Source organism: Anguilla rostrata, chromosome 3 (assembly GCF_018555375.3).
Source record: "Anguilla rostrata isolate EN2019 chromosome 3, ASM1855537v3, whole genome shotgun sequence".
Taxonomy (NCBI): domain Eukaryota; kingdom Metazoa; phylum Chordata; class Actinopteri; order Anguilliformes; family Anguillidae; genus Anguilla; species Anguilla rostrata.
The window spans coordinates 31486116-31508957 of record NC_057935.1 but is presented as its reverse complement, the minus strand read 5'-3'; the positions used below and the strand labels follow the sequence as shown (position 1 = coordinate 31508957).

At 40.3% G+C, this 22842-nt stretch overlaps 1 protein-coding gene across 3 annotated transcripts in view; it reads right to left on the bottom strand.

Moving 5' to 3' along the window:
• Window positions 1-22291, bottom strand: part of gad1a (glutamate decarboxylase 1a) — a 68320-nt gene extending 46029 nt beyond the window's left edge. The window contains exons 1-5 of one of the 3 annotated variants that reach the window (XM_064327149.1): window positions 22094-22291; window positions 20433-20603; window positions 18080-18142; window positions 14793-14951; window positions 11744-11986 (exon numbers count right to left, since the gene is read on the bottom strand). In XM_064327149.1, the coding sequence (XP_064183219.1) occupies window positions 11744-11986; window positions 14793-14951; window positions 18080-18142; window positions 20433-20508 (541 nt within the window). In that variant the 5' untranslated portion in view covers window positions 20509-20603; window positions 22094-22291. Of the gene's footprint in view, window positions 1-11743; window positions 11987-14792; window positions 14952-18079; window positions 18143-20432; window positions 20604-21698; window positions 22074-22093 lie in introns of those variants that run through there. The other 2 variants (XM_064327150.1, XM_064327152.1) reach the window with 2 other exon arrangements.
• Between the last annotated feature and the right edge of the window lie 551 nt (window positions 22292-22842).

Here is a 22842-nt window from a genome sequence, read left to right as displayed (position 1 = left end):
GGACTCAGATGCCTACTTCCAAATGTTACAAGACTTCTTGCTTCCAAGTTTCCCAAACGTAAGTAAAAACTAAAAGAAAGCCGCATATTTTAACTGGTAAAAATAGGAGGGGGCAGGGGCATGGACACCCTCTCTGACACACACACACACACACAGATTCACCCTCAGATTGTAACCCTCCAGTTCCTGCGTTGTCGTTTCTCCAGGCTATGCTGGCTGAGCACTTTGAAGCTTACTGTGGCTGAGAACGGCCAAATGGTGAATTACATGTCAGACATTCCCTCTCTGTGAAGTGTTTATTACCACCCCTATAGGTGATAACCCCTTCACACAAACATGTACCTTCACGTAGCTTCAGTTTTCAGAAAAGTAAGAAAGACAAGGGAAGGGGGTTACCAGACATGACAATACACTGCATTTACAAAGTGCTTCAATTCTTCCAATCAATGTCCACCTTTGATTACTGTCTTGAAACCATAGTCCATCTTTTGGAACAGAGTCCAGCTGTGTAGTGGAGACATCTCTCTGCATCCTGTAATGCCCAACAAGAGATGTGTCCAGTCATTGCGTTAACTGAAAGTCCTTTTTGTCCTGTGATGAGGACGTTCACTAGACAGTTGTGTTGTGTTAAGGGTTATGTTAGAGCCCTGTTGCATCTGGTAATCTTGACAGTCCTTCAGAGCCAGTATCCCATCTGGAGGAGCCACAAGTGTGATGTGCGTGTGCAGCGTAGCATCTATCCCGCAGTCACTTTCTTAAGCTCCATTACCCTGTGGGATTCTTCACTGTCTGGTCTGTGATCTGATAGGGTTTCAACTGCTCGATGCAGTCTGGATCTGCTTCTCAGGGGGTTGATGTGCTGCATCACTGTCCCATCACTGAGTGTCCCACTCACAGAAATAGCCTTCGGACCCTGTCATCACTCGTCAGAGGAGTATACCAGACGTAGTCGCTAACAATCACCCATAAGCACACCCTTACAACAAGCATATAGGTCCATACAGAGAACTTCCTAATGAACGTACTGTTCAACACCTTTCTTCAAACAGGAACAAAATACAGAGTAACACCTTTAGACTGATACCTCGATGCAACACTACATTCAGCTGGAAACGAAACAACTTGTTGGACATAGTTCCTGTGGGTAATCCAAAGGTGGTGATTGGAAGTGCTGCCAGTTTTATCTCCAAGCGAAACAGCTGATGGCTGTTCTTTGGCAGCCGAGGGAAGGTGGCCCTTAACCCCTGGAAAGAGGGCATCTTCTGTCAATCACTTCCACTTGACCATGATGAACAAGGCAAGTGGGAGCCATTGCACTTCCCACATCCACCTCCAGGGCTTTTCCATCCCTAGTCTTGTACTGTGGGAGGCCCTTGAGTACATGCTCCTTTTGCCCGCGTCCTTGTGCCACACAGTCCACTGTTTTGCACAAAACTCAGGCTCTACAGGAACCAGTTAAAGGTGAATTCCTGGTAAGGTGGAGTCAGGGCTGGGAGACTGTGGGAAGTGGATTTTGGGCACATAGTCCAAGGGGGAGGGGACCAGGGGCTCCCTCTCTTGCAGTGGGAACAGAGGTGTGAAGCTGCAGGGAATCTAAGATGAGCCAGACCTTTTTGCCTACATCTGGCCCTCAGCATGAACCACTGCAGTCCCTTACATAGGTTTCTCCTCTTTACTGGCCACTGGAGTGATGAGGGAAGCCCATGGTTTTGCCCCAGGTTCTCTCCATGCTGTAGGGCAACAGCAGGAGGGCTTTTACAACTTAGGGAAGTGTTTATGGCATCTGGTCCTTTGTCCCCTGTCTGTGTATGATGGCCCTGGAGATCTCCTGGATGGCACAGCTCTCCTGTCCTGGCTGTGGGGCGTCGTCTGCAATCATTGGCTATACCTCCTGCGGTGTGCAGTTCTCCTCTCATAGGGTGTTGTCCTCTGTGGGGGACGATAAAGGCAATCCCAAAGAGCTTTCCCTGGTGGGGGGGTGGTGTCATGTCCGCAGAGAGTACTCATCATATGATACCCCAGAAAAAGGAAATACAATCTTTCAAATTGTGTCCTGCTGAGGTCATATATTGTCTCTCATAGTCCATCAACACCTGGATAGCGCTCACAGAATTCCTCCTGCCTTCTTGCAAAAATACACTCAGCACAGATCTCCCATTTAAATTTGGAATCAGTAGCAGAGGCTAGCAACTCCGTCATTTCAGTTCTCTGTGACTGGTCCATGTCTGATAGTAACTTAATTTTGAGACATAATTTCACAAGAGATTGTGCAGTTGATGTAGTTTACCACAGTCTTCTCGAAATCCTATCTCGGTGGAGTATGTGGGACAAGCAAGGATTAATTAAGAATATGTTTATTTTCTGAATCCAGCGGTTCCAACAGTCAATGTTAAAGCCTTGTTAAAATGTTCAGCGCTCTGAATACTGAACTAAGCAATAATGTGTGCTGGAACCCCTCACTACATGTAAAATATATTTTATTTGATTTAATGTTATAATTATTTATAAAATTATAATTATCAATTAAATAGCCAAATTAATTGATAGGTCAGACTAAAATGCACTGGTGGAATCAACTAACAAGTCAAAACAAGCTATATATCAGGTTTTAAGATTAAATAATTTAATTCAACACAAAGCAGTCTATTATTGGATCATCATTGGTAGTGCTGTGTTAAGCTGAACCGGTCATGGTCTGGTGATGACCGTCTCAAGCCTGCCCTCATGGCTGCATTGGCCCCTGTCTCTGTCCCTTAGCTATGCTGCTATAGCCTTATTCTGCCTGGGTTTTCCTTATTGCACGCAGGCACCTCTGTCTGTTCTGCTCTGCTGGCTAATCTGCTTTCTGAACCCCCTAACAATGTTTTTTTTTCCTCGTTTTCCTCGGCTCTGGGCACCTGCCCGGAGCTCTAGCCCAAAGTATCACCCACTTCCAGTGGATGAAAGGAAACCAGCTACAAACACAACCAAGGAACCACCACCAAAATAAAAAGAGGAAAACTCTACATGTCCTACAGTATATATCCCACAGAATAACTTTAGCCGCATATCCACCAAAAGTACCCGGAACTGTTAGTCCCAGGAACTACTTTTCAAGGAACTAAAAGGTTCCTTCAGCCCATTGACTATATATGGTTACTTTTGTATTTATTGATTTTTATCGATTTAATCACCTGAAATTGAAATATTCTTCTGCAGCCGTTTGGGCATATTTTACCATTGTCAAGCAAAACTGTCATTGGTAGTTGAACTTGGACCGTTGTTATGCAACAAATAGGACATAACAGGCCAATAGTCAGATTGTAACTGTTTTATATATTCTCTCAAACACATTCATTATGTTTTTATGTGAACATTCACTTTCATGTCTTGACATCTGAGGCAACAGAATGCATTCACATTCCACAAATAACTGGCAACAACAGCAGAAAACATGCACACGTTGTAAACAATTTGCTGTTGAATTGATTACTTTCTCATCGTCAATTCCATATAGGCTAATTACAAAATGACAAGAATAGAACGAAAACTCATGAAAATTTAAATTAGCAGTGGTACAGCCACCGTTTGCTTTCCTTCAAAGTTACTGCTAGACGAGCAGCGAAGTGTGCCCTCCAGATGCAAACCATGCACCATAAATTAGTCCATAGTCTTCCTGGTCTTTTTGTGGAATTGAAGAATGGCAGAGTAAAATTACGGCAGTCTGAAAAAGCAAAAGGGACGATTACTAGAATTAACCTGTTATTTTACCCTGACAAAAAGTGCGGAAGGTGATTTCCAGTTTGCTTTTACTGTATCACCAATGTAAAATACCGCATACCTCACATAACTGTATCAAACGTTTTGAGTCAATTACAACGGGCTAAAATCCGGAAGAAAATATTCAGCAACCGAATTAAACCATTTGAATGTTTTGGTACGTAATATGCTGTCCCAGCACGAATGCTTAGCATTTTATAAAACGAATACTAAAGCAAGAAAAGAACAGAAGAGCACACGTTATAATTCCAAGACGTTGGCAGGCTATAACCAAAAGTAGGCTACTGCGCCGCATAACATAAAAGTTATTATGAAAATAAATCGGTTTGCGGCTGCAGATTTTTTTAAATGGCGGTTGAAATAAAACACTGCAAGTAGTCGACCAATCAGAAATTTTCAGCGCTTGCGCCCCACCCCAAAGGTTCCGGTACTTTTGGAAAGTACTACCCCCCGAGCAGGGACTTTTTTGGGGGTAAAATAAAGTCCCTGGAACTTAATTTAGACCCTAGTTCCTCAAAAGGTTCCTGCGGTGGAAACGCGGTGGCTTTTGTATTTATTTGCAGTGACTCTTCCCTCTAAGGGTACACGTGGACCCAAACCAAGCGCCAACAACTCGCCTCTATTAGTGAAGCATTTTACCCCAGTGGCTGCAGACTGAACTGCAACGCCTGGTTGCAAAAAGAACTTGAAACCCTACCCACCCAATGTTAAGTCAATGGGGAAAGTCTGAAAAGAGGCCAATTTTCTCTGAGGAAATATAAAGTCAATACATTTTTTACACAAGACATGATGGTTTAACTAGTTAATCCCATCCCTTGTAATGTCTTCCCTGGGGCTGATTTTTCAAAATAATTCCGCCAAAAATCCCAAATCTGGGTTAATTTCAGTGCGTGCAATGTGGCTTGTCCTACGACCGGTATGACCATATAAGGATTTCCCCATCCTCGCAGCCAGGCAGAGTGCTTCAGCGGCAGGTGTGATGGTGGGTCGTTTTATTCTGATTAGCTAACTACATACGATCACACCATTTTAAGTCCAAGGTCCAAAAATGTTGTGTGCTGCGTTCAACTGTACTAACCGCTATTCTAAGGATTCTTCTCTCCTGTTCTTTCAGTAGTACATTTGAGACATTTTCAGATAAACAAGGTTCTATGTCAAAAACGCGATTTCTGACCATTTCGGGGTTTCAGTTGATTCACATGCTAGCTAGTTATCTCGTGATATATCTGTCTAGCTATCTAGAGTTCTGTTATCTAGCTGTCTATATAACTAGCTATCTAGCTAGTGATCTATTTGATCTATGTTTCTATGTAAATATCTTAACACTAAACGTATCTTGCACATGGAAAATTTTTTGAAACATTATGACAGTACGGTGGGAATCATGGCTGGCTGTACCATCTCCCTGCTAGCCTTCACCATAGCCATGGAGGTGATCATAAGAGAATCTCGATGAGTGGTTGGAGGACAGCGCATAAGACCTGGCCTGAGGCTGCCGCCTGTCAGAGCATACATGGACGACCTCACAACACTCACCACGACCAAGGCTTGTACTGTACGGCTGTTGAGAAAGCTTCAAGAGAACATCGAGTTGGCTTGGATGAAAATCAAGCCGAGCAAGTCCAGAAGCATCTCGATCGTCAAGGGGAAGCTGTCAGACCAACGCTTTTACATTGGCGATGAGACGATGAGAAGCCTGTGAAGAGTCTAGGGCGGTGGTACAACGCATCCCTCAAAGACACAGAGCAAGTAGATCAGCTCAGGAAAGATGTCGTCAGTGGCCTGGAAAGCATCGACGGAACCACACACCCTGGCAAGTTGAAGCTCTGGTGAATGCAGTTTGAGCTCCTTCCATGCTTCATGTGGCCACTAACCCTATACGAAGCTCCAATCTCGAAGGTGGAAAAGCTGGAGAGACTGATCAGCTCATACGCAAGGAAGTGGTTTGGTCTTCCCAGGTGCCTCAGCATAGGGCTCTACGGCAAAGGAGTCCTAGAGCTACCCATTTCCAGTCTCTCAGAGGAGTACAAGTGTGCCAAAGTAAGACTGGAGATGATACTAGCAGAGTCGAGTGATCCATTTGTAGCCCAAGCTGCCCCCATCCTGGCTACTGGGAGGAAATGGACCCCATTGCAAGCAACCGAGCAGGCAAAGGCGGCGCTCAAGCACAGGGACATCGTGGGCCGAGTGCAGCAAGGGTGGAGTGGTCTTGGCCTTGGGGCCTGCACACCAGCCTGGGACAAGGCTACTCTGTCTCAGAGACACAGGCTTGTGGAGCAAGAGATACGTCAGCAGGAGGAGGCAGCAAGGTGCGCAAAGGCTGTCGCTCAGGATGGATGAGATGGGAGGGAGTGGAGAAGAGAAAGATCTCCTGGAAAGAGCTGTGGGAAATGGAGACATTCAGAGCAAGCTTCACCATCAAGGCTGTCTATGATGTCCTGCTATCTCCCAAAAATCTCAGCCAGTGGTGCGGAGAAGACCCCACATGCTCCTTCTGCACGACTCCAGCAAGACTAAAACACATCCTGGTGGGCTGCAAGACCAGCCTCACTCAAGGCCGATACACCTGGCGGCACGACCAGGTGCTACGGTGTCTCACAGCAGTGCTGGAAAGTCGGCGGATGAGTGTCAACACCCTTCCTCCCCCATCATCCCACTGGCTGGCAACAGCATTTGTCCGGGAAGGCGAGGGTCAAGCCAGACTCGCCATATCAAGACCAGACACCGGGCGGCTAGGCGGGGCACGCAATTGGAAGATGGTGGCAGACTTAGGCCAGAGGCTCTGCTTCCCAGCTGAGATTGCGTCAACCAACCTCAGACCAGACTTTGTGCTATGGCCGACCTCACTCCATCTCGTTTATATCATTGAGCTTACAGTGCCCTGGGAGGATGCAGTGGAGGAGGCCTACGAGTGCAAGGACCTGAGGTACGCTGTTCTTGCAGCCGATGTGCAACAATGTGGCTGGAAAGCAAAGGTCCGACCGATCGAAGTAGGCTGCAGAGGGTTTGTAGCCACATCAATATCAAGGCTACTCCGAGAGACGGGAGTGCGAGGGAAGGCCCACCGGCAGGCAGTCAAAGACCTCTCCAGAACTGCTGAAAAGGGTAGTCAGTGGCTCTGGATGAAGAGAAAGGACTCCACCTGGGCCCTCAAGTGAGCAGACGGCATCTAGGGGGTGAGCCCGGGACGCCGGGATTCACTGCTGAACCCTCTGGAGGTGTCGTGGGCCTATCAGTGAAACATCAAGGAAAGAGGGCGCCACTTGATAAGCCAGAGGATGCCATCGCTCACTTGACCATCCCGCAGAGTCTTGGCAGCATGTCTCACGTGTGCAATTAAGGGATATTAACCTCTAGTCCTACATAACAGATCTATGAGAAGAGATAACATAACATAACATAACGTAACATAACGTAAGACAAGAACAGGCCATTCAGCCCAATACTGCTCGTATATTCCTACCACTAAACTGTACTTAATGCTTAGTTTACCTAAAAGCTAAATAGTATCTAACACTACATCAAGCGGGCCTTGAATACCCCCAGTGTTTCTGCCTCCACTACATGTCCAGGCAAGGTATTCCACACATTGACCACTCTCTGTGTGAAAAAATATTTTCTAACATCTGTGTGGAATATACCCTTTGCCAGTTTCCATTTATGCCCCCTCGTTCTGCTAACTGAACTCAACTTGAATCATTTCCTGTAGTTCACTTTGTTAATCCCTTTAATAAATTTAAAAGTCTCAATCAAATCACCCCTAAGTATCCTTTTACTAAGCTTGAAAAGTCCAAGCATCTCAAGCCTTTCCTCATAACACTTCTCTTTTATACCCGGAAACAATCTGGTTGCCCGTCTTTGGACCTTTTCCAGCGCCTCTACATCCTTCTTGTAGTACTGTCCCCAGAGCTGCACACAATACTCAAAGTGTGGGGGTATTGTATAGGGTGAGTATGATCTCCTTAGATTTATACTCAATACTCCTGGCTATGTATCCCAGCATCCTGTTGGCTTTTTTTTTACTGCTACAGCACATTGACCAGAATGTCAGCAGGTCTGTCAGGCATGACCTTCCCTTGCAGAAACCATGTTGGCTATCCCAAAAATATAAATTCTATATATTTTGTGTATTTGTGTGAGTGTGTGTGTGTTTTGAAAACAAAAATGCTGGATGATAGTTCTGTATATATTAATTGCACCCACAAATTCCCTTTGGACGTACTAACTATTCAGAAATTTCCTTTGCATAAATGTTTTACATGAGTATGTGATTCCGTCAACAAATCATACTAACTTCAGAATCAAAGCAATATCAAGCTAAGCAAGTATTGCTCACTAAACAACTGCGCATGAGGAAGAATCTGCACCACAGACAGTTCCAATTTGGTACAAGCACAGCTGCAGACTGTGCCTGTATTTTCAGATTGTTTTATTTTAATTGGAAAATTTACAATGCTATCCAAAGCATTTCACATAATGACTGGTTGTGTGACTACATACAATTTACAAAGGTAGGTTTGGCTTTAAGCTATTCTGCTCCAAATAAATCCCTTTCCCGGTCAATGTGGTCTGAATGTCGTAGGAAAATAATTGTTTCCATTAACATGACCAAAGGGTGATCTGATTTTCAACATCGATAATTGTCAATTTTTTTCAGAGAAATTAATATGCATTACTTAATCAAATTATGTGGCTTGCAATATTCAGGTGACATATTCAGTGTAATAACTATGTTAGACAGAATACATTTCTGCAGTGCTAGAGGTGGCTTCAAAACCTATTACTCGAAATTCAGCCTGACAACAGTGGGTTCTCGCTTCTGATTAGTGGGTGGTCGAAAACGAACACACAAACTGGGCAACTGTATGAGCACCAAGCGTGGACTGGCTGAAGAAGTTGTGTCAGTGGATAAAGTGAAAAAGAAACTGGTGGAAGCAGTCCCTTGTTCAGTTTATGAAACGGTTGAAAGGGAATGCAATCTTTATCTAAGTCAATAAGCCTAAAATCATGAAAATAGTGATTACTCTGAATTTACTCTGAAAATAGTGATTACTCTGAAGCTTGGTGGTTCGATCCCCAGCATAGCGCTTGAGCAAGTAAATTCTCCCGGGTGCTGCACTGTGGTTGACCATGCGCTTTGACATCTCTGACAATAGAGTACGTAGAGGGACTAGAGGGGATATGTGGGGGGTGGGGGGGAATCGCAGTTGAGTTCATTTGCAATAAAATGATTGTAATCTTAAATGTATGAAAATAACCTGTGACTTTCACTGCTGGTTACTAATAAGTAGTGTACTGAAGTTTTTTTTCCATGGTTTTTTTCTCTCCATGCCAGTGAAATTCACAACAGCATTTATGGGGCATGTAAGATAATGGTTGAATTTACCTGAAACAAAGTTGTGCCACCTCTGGCTTCAAGATGACTTATGGGTTCCTACCAATCGCTTATTTTATCAGTCCTTGGCCACGTCTGAATCAACACACTTGCGTAGCCTACTAATGAGTAAGTTGTACTATTGAGTGAGCTGGTTCTGCCTCCTAACTACTGTGTCCTCAAAATATGCACTGTCTAATAAACATACTGCCAACTGTTTAGTGTGTATTTTTTCATGCCCGATGGGCAGTATGCAAAAAGTATCCCCCATACAATTTTCCAACAGTACTGTGGAAGTGTAAGACGTCTATTTGCCTAATACACATTTCCTCAATTCCTCTGTCCTCATATTTTTTCCTCACATCCTTCTCTTGCATCCTCCATTAGGTGGAGCTAAGGAGTGGAGGAAAGGACCCGAGGAAAGTATGCAAGGAGCGAAAATAAGTGATTTGAATGAGCACATGTTCCTTGCATGACCCAGAAACCATTTGAGGTTAGCCAATTTTATGGACTTTCCAATCCATTAAATGCTCATTGGAGGAGTGAGGAGCTAGGAGGCTCCCCGAGAATGTTTCAGTGAGGATACATGAGTGCAGCCTTTCTGGAAGATTTTTTCTTTTTTCTAATGCATGACGTATTCCCTAAATAATCCACCTCTCCACATGGCGGGAACATCCCAACACAAATGTGCTTACTGTTCCTTTCCAGTTATTATAAAGGACTATAATTCATTAAGACTAACAAAAGACATGTTTGTGAATGAAGTACCAGAGCAAAAACATTATAGTTAAGCTTAAGTATAATATTTCTTTTTTATACATTTTTGTTTCCCATATTATTATGTTTGTTTGTTTCTGCGCATGGAAAGCAACCCTCAATTCTTAATGTTAACCCTAATCCTTTCAAAACAATATTTATTTTCACCGTATGTTGGCTATGCATTATGTCACATTGAGCCTATGATCGTACCGTTGAATGCAAATAACTCAAAAATAGACTCAACAATGTATCCTTATTCACACAGTTGTAAAGAACAGTTTGTTGTGAATGTGTGCATGGGACACTGCAAATTGAACAGCTCACATTTAGCCTAAGTGAGGGACAACATGCACAATATTTCAGATTTAGTTTTCGCATCTGTCATGTTCCATGGGAAAAATAATTTTAAATAATGGTGGTAACTTTACAGTGAATAACAGGGGCTAATAAAACAGTACATTCCATCTTCTGTGGAAATACAAGCTGAGCCAACAATACAGTAGGCCTACAGAAAAATCATTTACTAGCCCAGTGAGAGGTGATACAGCTGCTCTAACACGTCATTAGTAATTGATGTCGCTTCAAAGTGATGGTTGGCTGAGCAAGGACGTTCCATTGCAATACACGTTTCCTTGATTCTTCCGTCCTCCTAACTTCCCCCCACATCCTTTCCTTGCATCCTCCATTGGGTTAAGCTAACGACCGAGGTTGCAAAAAGTCAAAATCAGTGATTGAAATGAGCCCCATGCAAAACTAGCAAGGCGACACCAGAGATTGTCAAAAATCATACTGTTTGTTCTATGCTGTCCATTTGTCTTTGCAAACTTTTACTACTAAAGTAAAAGTAAGCTCTTATTGAGATGTTTAAGAGAGTGGAATTTTGACAGCAGTGTCCTGATTGGCCCTACATTTATGGAATTTAGAATTATTAGTGTAACAACTTGATGCTTTTAAAACTGAAGAATAGGCCTACCCTTGTTAAATGAGTTCTTAAAACAACTTTCTTTCCAAAATTATATATTTCTGTGTTGGCAGCTGCACCGGAACCTGTCTTTTCAACATTGGGTGGGCTCAAGAATGGGAGGTTCCAAAACAGACTGATAGGCTACGCCATACTGGGACTTCTAGATTTTGCTCATACAAGGATGGTCACTTATTTTTTTTCCATTTCAAGAATGCTTTCAACGCAATACGTTTTGTTCATTTTATTAATAAGCTAGTTATTATCATGTAAATTGAGGAAGCACAACTACTTGCTAGTCAGCAAGTTCAAAATATGAACAGTGATGTATATTATTGCTTGCTAGCTAGCTAGATGTAGAAGATATTTTTGCTGCTAAAAATCATGCATACAAAATGTATACCAGAAAAGGAAAAAACTATCTCTTCAGCTGAAGACACTGTGCTCCTCCCCTGAATAGCACCTCCCCTGAATAGCATCTGTATTATCTTCCATAAGACAGGCCTTTTATTTTGTCTGCGTTATCACCTGCCTCATGGCCAGGTTTGTTTACTTCTGGTAAAGCATATGGATGTTTAATACATTATGGTTTCACACAGACAAATGAGCATTGTGAAACAGGTGCAACTCTCTTTCGCAGTTACTCACTGTTGAACAATCTTTGCTTCTTTTGTACTTGTCAGACATCATATCCCAGGAAGTAATTTTAAAAATAATAAATACATAAATAATCCCTGCCTGGCACAAAGTCCTCACAGGTGAGAGGCTCTATACCGACATTTCCTCCCCCCCCCCCACTCTCCTCTGGAGGGCCTAAATGTTGACAGGTAAAATCTTTGGCAGGGCTATTTATTTGTCAGGGTGCTGTGTGTGTGTGTTGTGGCGGCTACCTGTTCTCACTCCATATTTCAGGGTGTCTCTGCAGTCCACCAAGATCTGCTCCAATGATTCAGGTTGGTCTGACAGCTCCAGGTTGAAACCTTCCATGCCTTCAAGCAGCTGGTGTGGGTGATGGAAGTCCAGGACCTTTGTAGATCTGTCAAAGGTCTTCCGGACATAGTTTGTGAGAATGTCCACAACCTCCAGCAAGAACTGCATTGTCGACTCCTCCCCATTTTTTGCTGGTAATAAGTCTATATTTAAGAATATATACACACACATAAGAACTGTGATGTCCTCTGAATAAATTTTGCTAGCACATCTTTAACCATTACCGAAGCAAATGTACACCTAAAGGTATACTACTGTAAGTCATTGTAGTTGGCCTTTACAGAAAGACTGCAGTGGCCATTTTCAATAAACAAACTAAGGGTTCAGTTCACCCAAGTGTGTCAAATGCCTCATTCAACTATTTAGGCTTCTATTTTGGGTCACAGTTTAAATTTAGTGTTTTCCATGTCATTGTTAACCACAGCGCAAACCCCCCAGTAGTCGGCACGCTGGCATGCCCAAATTGTTCAACTCAGACATTCATTGCTCCTGCAACAAAAGTATGAGTTGAAAACAGAAACTCTGTTTTAGTTTCCTTAGTAGACGATACACGACAACTATGCTGAATTCTGAGTTTTGCAGCACCCCCTTGTCGCTCTGGTCATACATTTAACAAGCACCCCCTCCCAGCAGTCTCATTGGCAACTACACCCCCCACCCATGACATAATGCTTTTATGTAACATAACATACATGTTGTTCATGGCGTTGTCACCCTTTTTAGTACAGTCTGGCTTGATTGACAATTCATTTATTCAGTAGGTGACCGTATAAGCTTTCTAACGCTGTATAACGTTTAATTTTGCTTTTGGAATAGCGTTTTATAGCTCCGCGTAACCAAATGTTTTCTCATCATCGCATTCACTTATGTATTCACTATGTGGTAGCAGTAAAAGACACTGCACCCGACGAAACGTTATCAATGATTTTCGTAATTTCTTGGAAAATATTATTATTATTGAGGACTTCTGAGCATAGCTAAACCATATGTTTGCTGATAGACCTAGCTGACATCGTTTTCTGGAGTAACACAGAAGAGGAGAGAACTACAACATTGTCTCTGTCTCTATCTACTGAACACAGATAACATTTCATCACTATGTAAGTATTACTGCTCAAAATATTTTGGTTATTTTTGAAATTGAGTGTCTTTAAATAGGTTAGTGGTATTTTATAATGAGGATATTTCACACTGTAATGTAAGTGTTCATTGGTAGCTCAATAGTTTTCTGCGTTGTGTACACCAGTTATGACGAGAGAGTTGGAACATTGCCAAGACCTGGTGGATGGTAGAATATTGTTTTCATGTCGTCCCATCCCCATCCCCATACAAGAATTACAAATTTAGGTACTGTACCGCATTTTCTGACAATGTTTTTGCATTATTTTTTAATCTGATATCAAAAAGCATCTTATCCATTTTTGGAGAGATTTTGGATATGTTTCTGGAACCCTAGATATTGTAGACCACTGTACTGACGGAAAGCTTGTAATTCCCACTTGAAAATGATACAGTAGTGAGTAGTGAGTTTCAGGTGATTTGTATTGAAATACGTGAATTTGTTGTGATTTACAACATAGACATTTTGGGTAGATTTGGAGACGCTGGGTACACTGCTTAGTTTTTGCTTCATAGATTTTTAGTAGTTCTACATATCCACCCTTAGATTTTATGGATTTGTGGTCAAGTATTTTTTGATGCAGGACATGTATAGTTTAACCTGCTGCATATATGGGGTCTCTCAGTATTTCATTGCAAACAAAAAAAGAGCAAATTCATTTTTGCTTTTTTGCCTGAACATTTGCCTTAAGTGGCACTTTATTTCTTCCTAAATTATGAATATAAACTAATCTAAGTTAGTATTGTAAATTGTATAATTTAAGCCAATTTTACGTCTCTGTGATGCTGGAGTTATAAAGCTTTAAATAGGGTACCCCCTAAATGGGCAAGGATTGGCCAGATTTGGCATGCGCGCAAAAGGGTTAAATTCCATCACTAACTCACTAACCAAAAAGTGTAGCACAGCTCGCATTTCATTGATTATTTATAAAAAGGATATATTCATATTATTTAAATAGTATGCTCCATTCGTGAACATACTGTTCTGAACTGGAATTCTTGGGGGTAATTTTGACCAAGACAAACTTTGACCCATACATCAGCAACCGATTAAACTGCACAAAGTTATTGTATGGTGGGTGTTCTTTAATAAATTGCCTGGGCTGCTCTGTATTTTTCCCTTTGACATAGTGACTTGGCATCACAAACTGTGTGTTGCATTTCCACTTTAATTTAATTTTGGACTATCACTATCACTACTGCACTATCAAATACAATGTGAATACTTTGCTTGTAAATGTTCTTGCAACAAAAAGTTAATTTTGTGTGGTTTTGGTAAAACCCAGTTTCACGTGATGCCTAATGTGCATATTGGAAATATATTTAAATAAATCACAAATAGAATAATGAAATCGTCGGAATTTTTAAAAATGCAATTCAATTCGTTCTGAAGATAGCACATCTTATAAAAACCAGTCAACTTTGAACTAGTTGTTTTTCGTTATATTTACGTGCTCAATCGGAACATTGAGCGGCACTTACATTTACATTTATACCTTGGAACTAGACAGGCAGCTCTGTAAGGAAACCAAACTATTTTAACTAAATTTAGCACGTTTAAATGTTTATCTACTAAAGTTTCCCAGAAGATCTATAAAAAGTTGCTGTGGATTTCCGTGTAAAATCCACCTTGGGCTCCCCACTCAGTTCAAACCACAGAATCACGTTGGGAGACGCCAAAATAACTACCCGAGAAAGATTTTAACTCTTAGTGAATCCGTGTGCTTACATTTGTGAAACTGCAGTGTAGAATCGTCAGAACAAACAAGTCGTTTATATATAACAGACACACAACGATGGAAAACAAAACAAAATGGAAAATGCACTCACCTCTGGCAAACAGATTTGAAAAGTCCGTTTCCGTGCGCCTAAACCGCGAGTCCCTGTCGATGTTTTCACAAGACAGGAGGTTCTTGGGAGATTGGCGTTCCTTGAAGGAACTGACAATCCTGCTCTTCTCCTCAAAGCTGTTATTCTTCTGCAAGAACCCTAGGTTGTTACATGTTACAGAAGACGGATGACACAGATGGTTACCACTCCCCAGCATTGTTATTGTTGTGTTGTCTTACTAATTATTTTTACAGGCTACACATGTTTCTTCCTCTCAACTATAAGCAGGCGGTACCGTTATATTGTTTTTAGGTTATTCTAATGTCGCCCGAGAGAAGTATATTTATAGGAGGCGAACAGCCTGTGGGAGGTTGAGCCCCGTGACATCAGCACCAAAAGCCAGTCATGCAGAAACAAATAGTCATTTAGTCCAGTGGTAAATTCCTATTAAGCCCCTCAGACAAATTCCACTTCGGTGAGCAGGCTTTGGAGAGGACACAGTACATAACGAATCAATGCCAGTACAGCCTGCAGCCAGAATGTATAGACTGAGCAAAAAGCAATGCGGGGCATTATTGTTATTGTCTCATATTACAATGGAACACATATAGGCTACAAAAAACGAATGTTCTTATTAAACTTTTATCAAGCGAAATTCTCGAACGCAACTCTAGGCCTACATTTTAATTAGTATGGTGTAGCTACTGTAAACAATTCATCATGTATCCAAATGGAAAGAAATGTGGAAACGCCAGTTCCAAAGCCGTCTATATTGGCTACAAATTTCAGACATTGCCACAGTAACTGTTTTGCAACAACTGCACAGATTCACGGTTGAAGGATTCATGTGCGATAATAACTGTTACCCATAAATGTGAAAAGATATACTACCAGAATTTTTAGCAAATTAAATATATCATAGGAAGCACAGAACACAGAAGCCATTTGGCCAGAGAAAACAAAACAAAACAAAAAAAAAGAACAATACGTGACATTCGGGTGTACAGGGAAGAAATTCAAAGAAAATATTTAATATCACAGCATCCTTTTTATGAACGTCATTTACTTCAGAAAGACCAGGGTAAGCGTATTGTTTCGTGTAATATGTATAGGCCTACAGAACAATGAAAATCTGGGTTAACACAGACGTGTTCATAGCTATGTAGGTGTTTTAATTAGGACAATACGGAACATTGATATTATGAAGAAAATATGAATGTTCTCCGAATTTTCCCACAAAATTTTAAATGGTCAGTTTAGACCAAAATCAGGGCCAATTTTACTGTTTAAATACTAAGATCTTTTATTTGGAATACCATATAGTTCGAACGTCAACGACCAATGTTCATATTTTGATTTATCGAACTATTCTTTAAAATTAAACAATTAAAAAACAATTGGCTAATATACTATATATTAAGATGTACGTAATTACAGCAATTTCATTTGAATTCGGTTATTGTATTTACGCTCAATTTTCTCACTTAAATAAAAAAATGAACAATGTATAGCCTACGTTGACGATATCACACTCTACTTGAAACCTTATCCTCGTGAGATAATACATTTACTCTCCCTAAATTGCAGCTATCTCAGAAAAACAGGACCCGGACGAATAGCTATTTAATAAGGTTCTCGTTAATCATTTTAACCTGTATAAGCGTGTTCTGGCCTACAAGGGCTAACGACTTCAAGCTGCAAATCCGTGATAGACCACAAAGCGTTATTTTATTACTGTTAAAAATATAGATTTTTCTATATTTGATCCCCGACTATGTCCGTTATACCCTACGCACAAAGCGACTTCGCACTGGCCTGTGGGGTTGCTATCGTCCATAAATTAAACGTCTATCATAGCCTACTGCTTCCGTGGAAGCCACTGCTAATGTTCAGCAGACACCCTTGCGTCAGGGGGGGCTGACATGGTGAAATAAAAATGGTTTAGAAAATGGTAGACCTCCTGGTTTGAAACAACATTGTTATATGTATTTTCAATTGCCATGCAGAATACAATGGCCATATTACCTTCAAAATTCTAGGGATGACACACACAACGTAAACGTGTGATGAAGTATTTCAAGAATATTTGGTCGGTCCCTAATTATAAAGATCAAATGATTTTAATGTCTGATTAGGGAAATCTTACTTTAAAAACAAAAGAGGGCGGATTGTTCGTGTGTCTACCTATGACCCTGACGAGTAGTGGAATACGGTAATCTCAGAACAACCAGTACAGCTTAACAATAATAATTTAAAAAATCATTTTATTCTGACAAGCGCATAAACGGTGTTAGGCAATAACATAGATTATACGGACGGGAAACCACGCTAAAACCACGTGGTACTTGCGATGAGGAGATAATTTTTTAGGAGATTGGGTTTACAAGTTGCCTATTTTAGGAAATACCATATTGTTTTCGTTCTGATTGAAATTTGTACATTGGCAATGCGTATGCATGACGAAACCCATTATATATAGCCTATCCATAGAAACACACACGCGTCCAATATCTGCGTAACCTAAGAAAAACATATTGTGTAAAAAATAAGAAGAATAACCGACCCTTAAGGCTTACTTTAAAAAGCAGCTATGACATCTAAAATGGTTGACATTTTCACCACGGATCATGCGCCCCCTATAAATACAGCAGTTAGGTAAAATGGCAGAATATTCAAGCACAATCATGCAGGCCTATGATAAGATTTTCTTAACGCGTTCGTTGTTTTCGTGGGACGGACATGACAAGAACACTGAGGTTGTTCGGAATCATTGCAGTTAAACGAAGAATATGTTGATGGGTGATTTTTGTCCTGGGCAAATGTTTGCAACAGAAACTGAACGCCATATAGGCTAGCCGACGCTGATGAAACGCAGAATTTAGAACAAGGCCTGTACGCGAAATGAGTGTTCAATGACCTTTGTAGAAATGACACCACCAGTGACAGTCGAAGCAATCTTTCACATGAACCTAAATCTTAGTATAGCCTACTTCAGTAGCGTATACTATATGCAGTCATTTTGCAAAACACAAACAGAAAACAGAAAACAATTCTCAATGGGAATCATTTTGCGATGAAAACGGTTGAGGCTTAACGATGATGTTTCGGGTTCCTTCTTTTAGTGATAATTTAACTCATCACGTCCCCTTCATAGATTAATAACGAAGACACCCGTGGAATGAATATCTTCTTAATGCAATATGGTCTAAAACTTACCACAGATAGATTAATAACGAAAACACCCGTGGAATGAATATCTTCTTAATGCAATATGGTCTAAAACTTACCACAGATCTTCATTCCGAGTTTTCTTGTACATCCGTGTGCAACTCCACACCACGAGTCATAGGCTAAAAAAAATGTTTAGGAAAACTATTGAATAACCTAATGTGCAACTTACATATAAGCCTGATAAAACCACACTAAAACCCGCGTAATGGGGGAAAGATGTATTGAAGGTGAGTTGAGACTGACATCATTTAAATGAAGCCAATTCTGGGTTAGACTTATGATGAGGAGCTTCTGTGGGGTTTGTTATTATTCTCAAACATCTGAAATGTTCTGGTGTCACACCAGGCAATCAATAAAGGCCATCTGAGACTTAAATGTCTAATAAACGTTGGCACATATCTTGCAAAGTGGGGGTTTAAAACAAACGGGCATGAAATGGGGTCGGAAGAGTTCAGGAATTAATTGGGTGAAAAATAGTATTTGACTATATCGGTCTTGCATGACTAGCCATCGGCCAGCTTGAGACATAGTTGATCCAAAAACACATCAGGACGCGAGAGATTTCCTTCCTATAGCCCTGCTATTGCGCTTGTCGGATCATTAGGCGATCCGTTATCTTCTACTGCACTGATTTATCCGAGCAGCGCACCAACGCACTGCGTCCTCTGAACGTACACAGTACAACATGCACAACATTTTGTAACAACACGTGAACAGATGCCGTAGGCTACACGGTATGCAGCAATATACACACCTCTATACAAGAATATAAAACATAAAAGTCGCAAAATTCACATTCGGGGGCTGAACAATGCATGGACGTTAATGATATTCGACTAAAGAAAAGAAAGTCGTAATACAAACGGATTAAGGCACAGTAAGAGCACTTTCATTTTGATTTTAGAAGTTGACCACACCTACTTTCTCTTTTAAACTGTAACATGCTATCCTCGGGCGAATTCTGCCACTACAGTCAATTTATTATTTTGGTTATTAGCCTACATTGCTTATAAAATTGTCACCTTCTCCATGCAAATAAATTATTATTATCATTATTATTATTATTATTATTATTATTATTATTATTAATAATAATAATAATAATAATAATAATAATAATAATTTATTTGGATGTACATTGTATTAGTTTAATGATTTCAGCACTTAATGTTGAATGATACGCTCCTATCATTTCTGTAGTTCACTTTTCTGGTAGTATAAAATTGACCAGATGTTGCCGACAGCAATGCCGAGAGCCGCTGACACCGCGAGCAGCGTGCGGTCAGTGAGTGCGAGATAAAGCCTGGCAGCATGGCAATGACAACAGAAAGCATGTCAACACGACATTTTGATGGGAAAAATAAAATTGTTCATAGTAAACATTTAAAATGATCTTCAACTGTCAATCTCGAAATGATTTCCCATCATGAATCGTTTAATTTTAATACGAAGCTCTTCCTTCTTACTGATTAAAAAATTCTGGCTATAACATTTTAACATATCATAGGTCTAGGAAAGAATGAAACAATTTACAACATATAATGAATCTAAGAGGAATAGTTTATATATATATATATATATATATATATATATGTACATACAAATCCATTGTACGTCATGCATGGCATGTAACGTCGTTACATAGTATTATCTGGTTATACGGACAGAATTCTGTTTTGGAAACTTGCCTACATAAAGATAATATTTATCTGACTAGTTAATCTTTCCTAGAATAGCTGTATTCTGCTGGCTTGGTAATTATACCATCCGCTTTTCTTCCTGTACATTACCGTGCAAATTGTCGAGACAGGACTGTTAACCGTTTTTATCTTCGCCCCATTCCCTTCCTCACAATTCAAGTCCAAGCAAAATGAAAGCCATTAGGGTCGATTCAGGGTGATTCCAATTAGTGCCACTTTCACGTAATTATACTTGGAACTACGCATAGACTGACGCTTTAAAAAGAACCAGGGATTTAAAAACCCCAGACCAGTACTAAAATAGAATTCCTTTGAATGACTTCATCCGCTCAATAAATGGAAAATTAAGTCAGTCATATAATAATAATAATAATAATGTTATTATTATACAAATTGATTTGTATGACATTTTTTTCAGAAAGCTTAATCTTTCCTCATCAACACAGAAAATTCGATGTTATCATAGCAATTCGTCCTTTATTATTCTTTTCAGAATATTTTTTAAAGGACATTACCAATGTTCACAACCAGGTTCGCCTGCGAAGCAAATGCGGGAGGTCCGCTGCGCAGGCAATGTTGTAATGATTTGTTGGATAAGAGATATTTCGAATTGTGCTGTTTTTTTTTTAATCTCATGGAGGTGATTAATGAGGATACCTACAGAGTAAATAGCACAAGTGAAACAGCGATTTATCTGTGATAGACCTACTTGTGGATGGCGGTCGTAAATTAGTCGAGTTGGGATCCGGATCACCGCCAGAGGAGGAAGGTGCAGACGCCGCCATCAGTCCTGAGATACAGAAGTCCTCACTCCACCGCGCTTGCTGTCACTTTCTTTGAAACCAGTCTTATTTTACCAAAGACGAACAGTGACAATTCACTGCAATGAAAGGAGAGACTATTTAGAGTCTGACCCAGAATGTGTACGGATAATTAATCATGTAATTGTGCAAAATACCATTACAAATGTACATTAATTTAATAACATGAAGTTATTTCCACTGATTAATTGCAGCATGAATTAGGAAGATAAAAAAACGGCGAGGGAAGACGCTTGTTACTAAATTTAATATAACCAGGCTTTCTCAGTACATTATTATGTCTATTCATATGGGTTGCTCACACGTGTTAATCACGGACCAGGTTGCGGCTGGCATAAAAACGCAGAAATGCTCTTCTGACACAATCACAAGCATTACATTATATGGGAATTGACCACTGCAAATCCGGTTGCAATGACGATTTTCATTTACAGTTCCTTTGTTTACAGAAGTCCACTTATTTCGTGACCTGAGCACAAAATTATGGGTAAAAGTTTATTTTAGGCGAAGACTGACGCTTAAGCGCTGTTTTAGGTAAATCTGGAACCTTCCAGTGTATGCAAACAGAACCGGTTCGAAGGACCGTTAAGTTAAATTAATTGTATCAGCATAAAAGTGACAGATAAACTACATTTCCATACAAATAAATTATTTCAGGACAAATTAGAATTTTTCAAAATCGACCTCAATTCCATATTATTAAATAATAAGACACCCATAGCTGCCCGTAGCGTACTATGAAGGTCAACCTTAAACCATGTTTATCACTGATGTGTAGGCCAGCTTAAATCTTAAAACTGTTGATATTCAAAACAGAATTTGGATTTCTCAATACGGAAAAAGGTCTGTCAATAATCATCACAAAGTAATAATCTGACACAGTTTATGATATAGCCTACAACAAAAAAACTTACCACATATATTTAAAGGAAATGTAAAATAATTGGCAACTTAACCGGTTAAAACTGCAATTGCAATAAAAAATTAACACTTCAAAAGAAAACTCTCCTTTTGCTGGAGTAAATCCAGGAATGTGTAGGAAGACATACCTAATATTTGATCATTTTGAACGCTTGCTTACAATCGTCCATCTAATATTTAAATAATACTGCTCATAGAACCATCTCACAGGACAGACAGCTCATGTTTCTTACCGTGTTTGCCACCAGCCACCGTTGTATAGGTATTAGAGTCAAAGAAACTATTTCAGAACGACCAAATTAAAGCCTACAGCCATACAATGTTAAGTGCAGTTAAAACACTCCAAGAGAAACAAGGTGTGAATATCAATCGACTGCAAAATTTCCATCCACCGTGACCTTTTTGTTGGCGTGTTTGATTTGTAGATTTCTTAAAATTAATCGTCTATTTATCCGTTACTACGCATGTATGAGTCACGCCAACACCTCCCCTGGTGCTGAATGGAGTTCTTCCAATATCTTACAGATCCGATTTGTAGGCGAAATAAATAAATAACAAGTAGTAGCAAAATACGTGTCTCTCTTCTGCAATAACGCGAATTTCCAGGTGATTGATTTGGGCTTCTTACCTCGATTAAAATCCCGATCATGGTGAAGGACTTTGGAAGTTTGACACTATGAGTAACACAATACGTCCCCGAGACATTTCGTAAGCGGACCGAAGAAGGGGAAAGAGGAGTAATCAGGTGTCTGGTCCTCATGAAGTCAATTCTGCTTCATACTTAAACAACCCTTGTTTTTTCCTTCAGGGGAGGGCCGTTTCATCTGCTGATATTGATGATAATTGTTACATACAGAAAATGGGGAAATACTAGAGGGTATTTAATATGCGCATTTTGTTTGTTTATCAGTATTTCAATACTTCTAAATTTTTTTGTAACAATCTGCCCTTAAATTAGCATTTTCTGAGATTCACCATCCTCTTTTAGATAATTTCTTTTTTTTCGTTTTCCCCTTTAAAAATGAACGCCACATTAGAATTAAACAGTTTGAACAGCTGACTCGAGCTCAAATCCACAAGGTGGCAGTAGTGATTCAAATACAATTCTCGTCAAAGACACCGGCCATATGAACAGTGTGTTTTTGAAAGTAGGCAGTACCGGTCCTGTACGGGTAAAATTAATGAAATAAGACAAACTAAAAAACGATGATCATGTTTAACTGCATAACGTCATGCATGCAAGTAAATCATTAACGAATTGACGCGTGGAAAGAAACGCGAAGCAATTCAAACATTGGTGATATATTGGTGATGATTAAGCCTAATCATTCTCAATCGGTCCTTCCTGAAATACATTGCAAACCAGAGGCGAGTCTT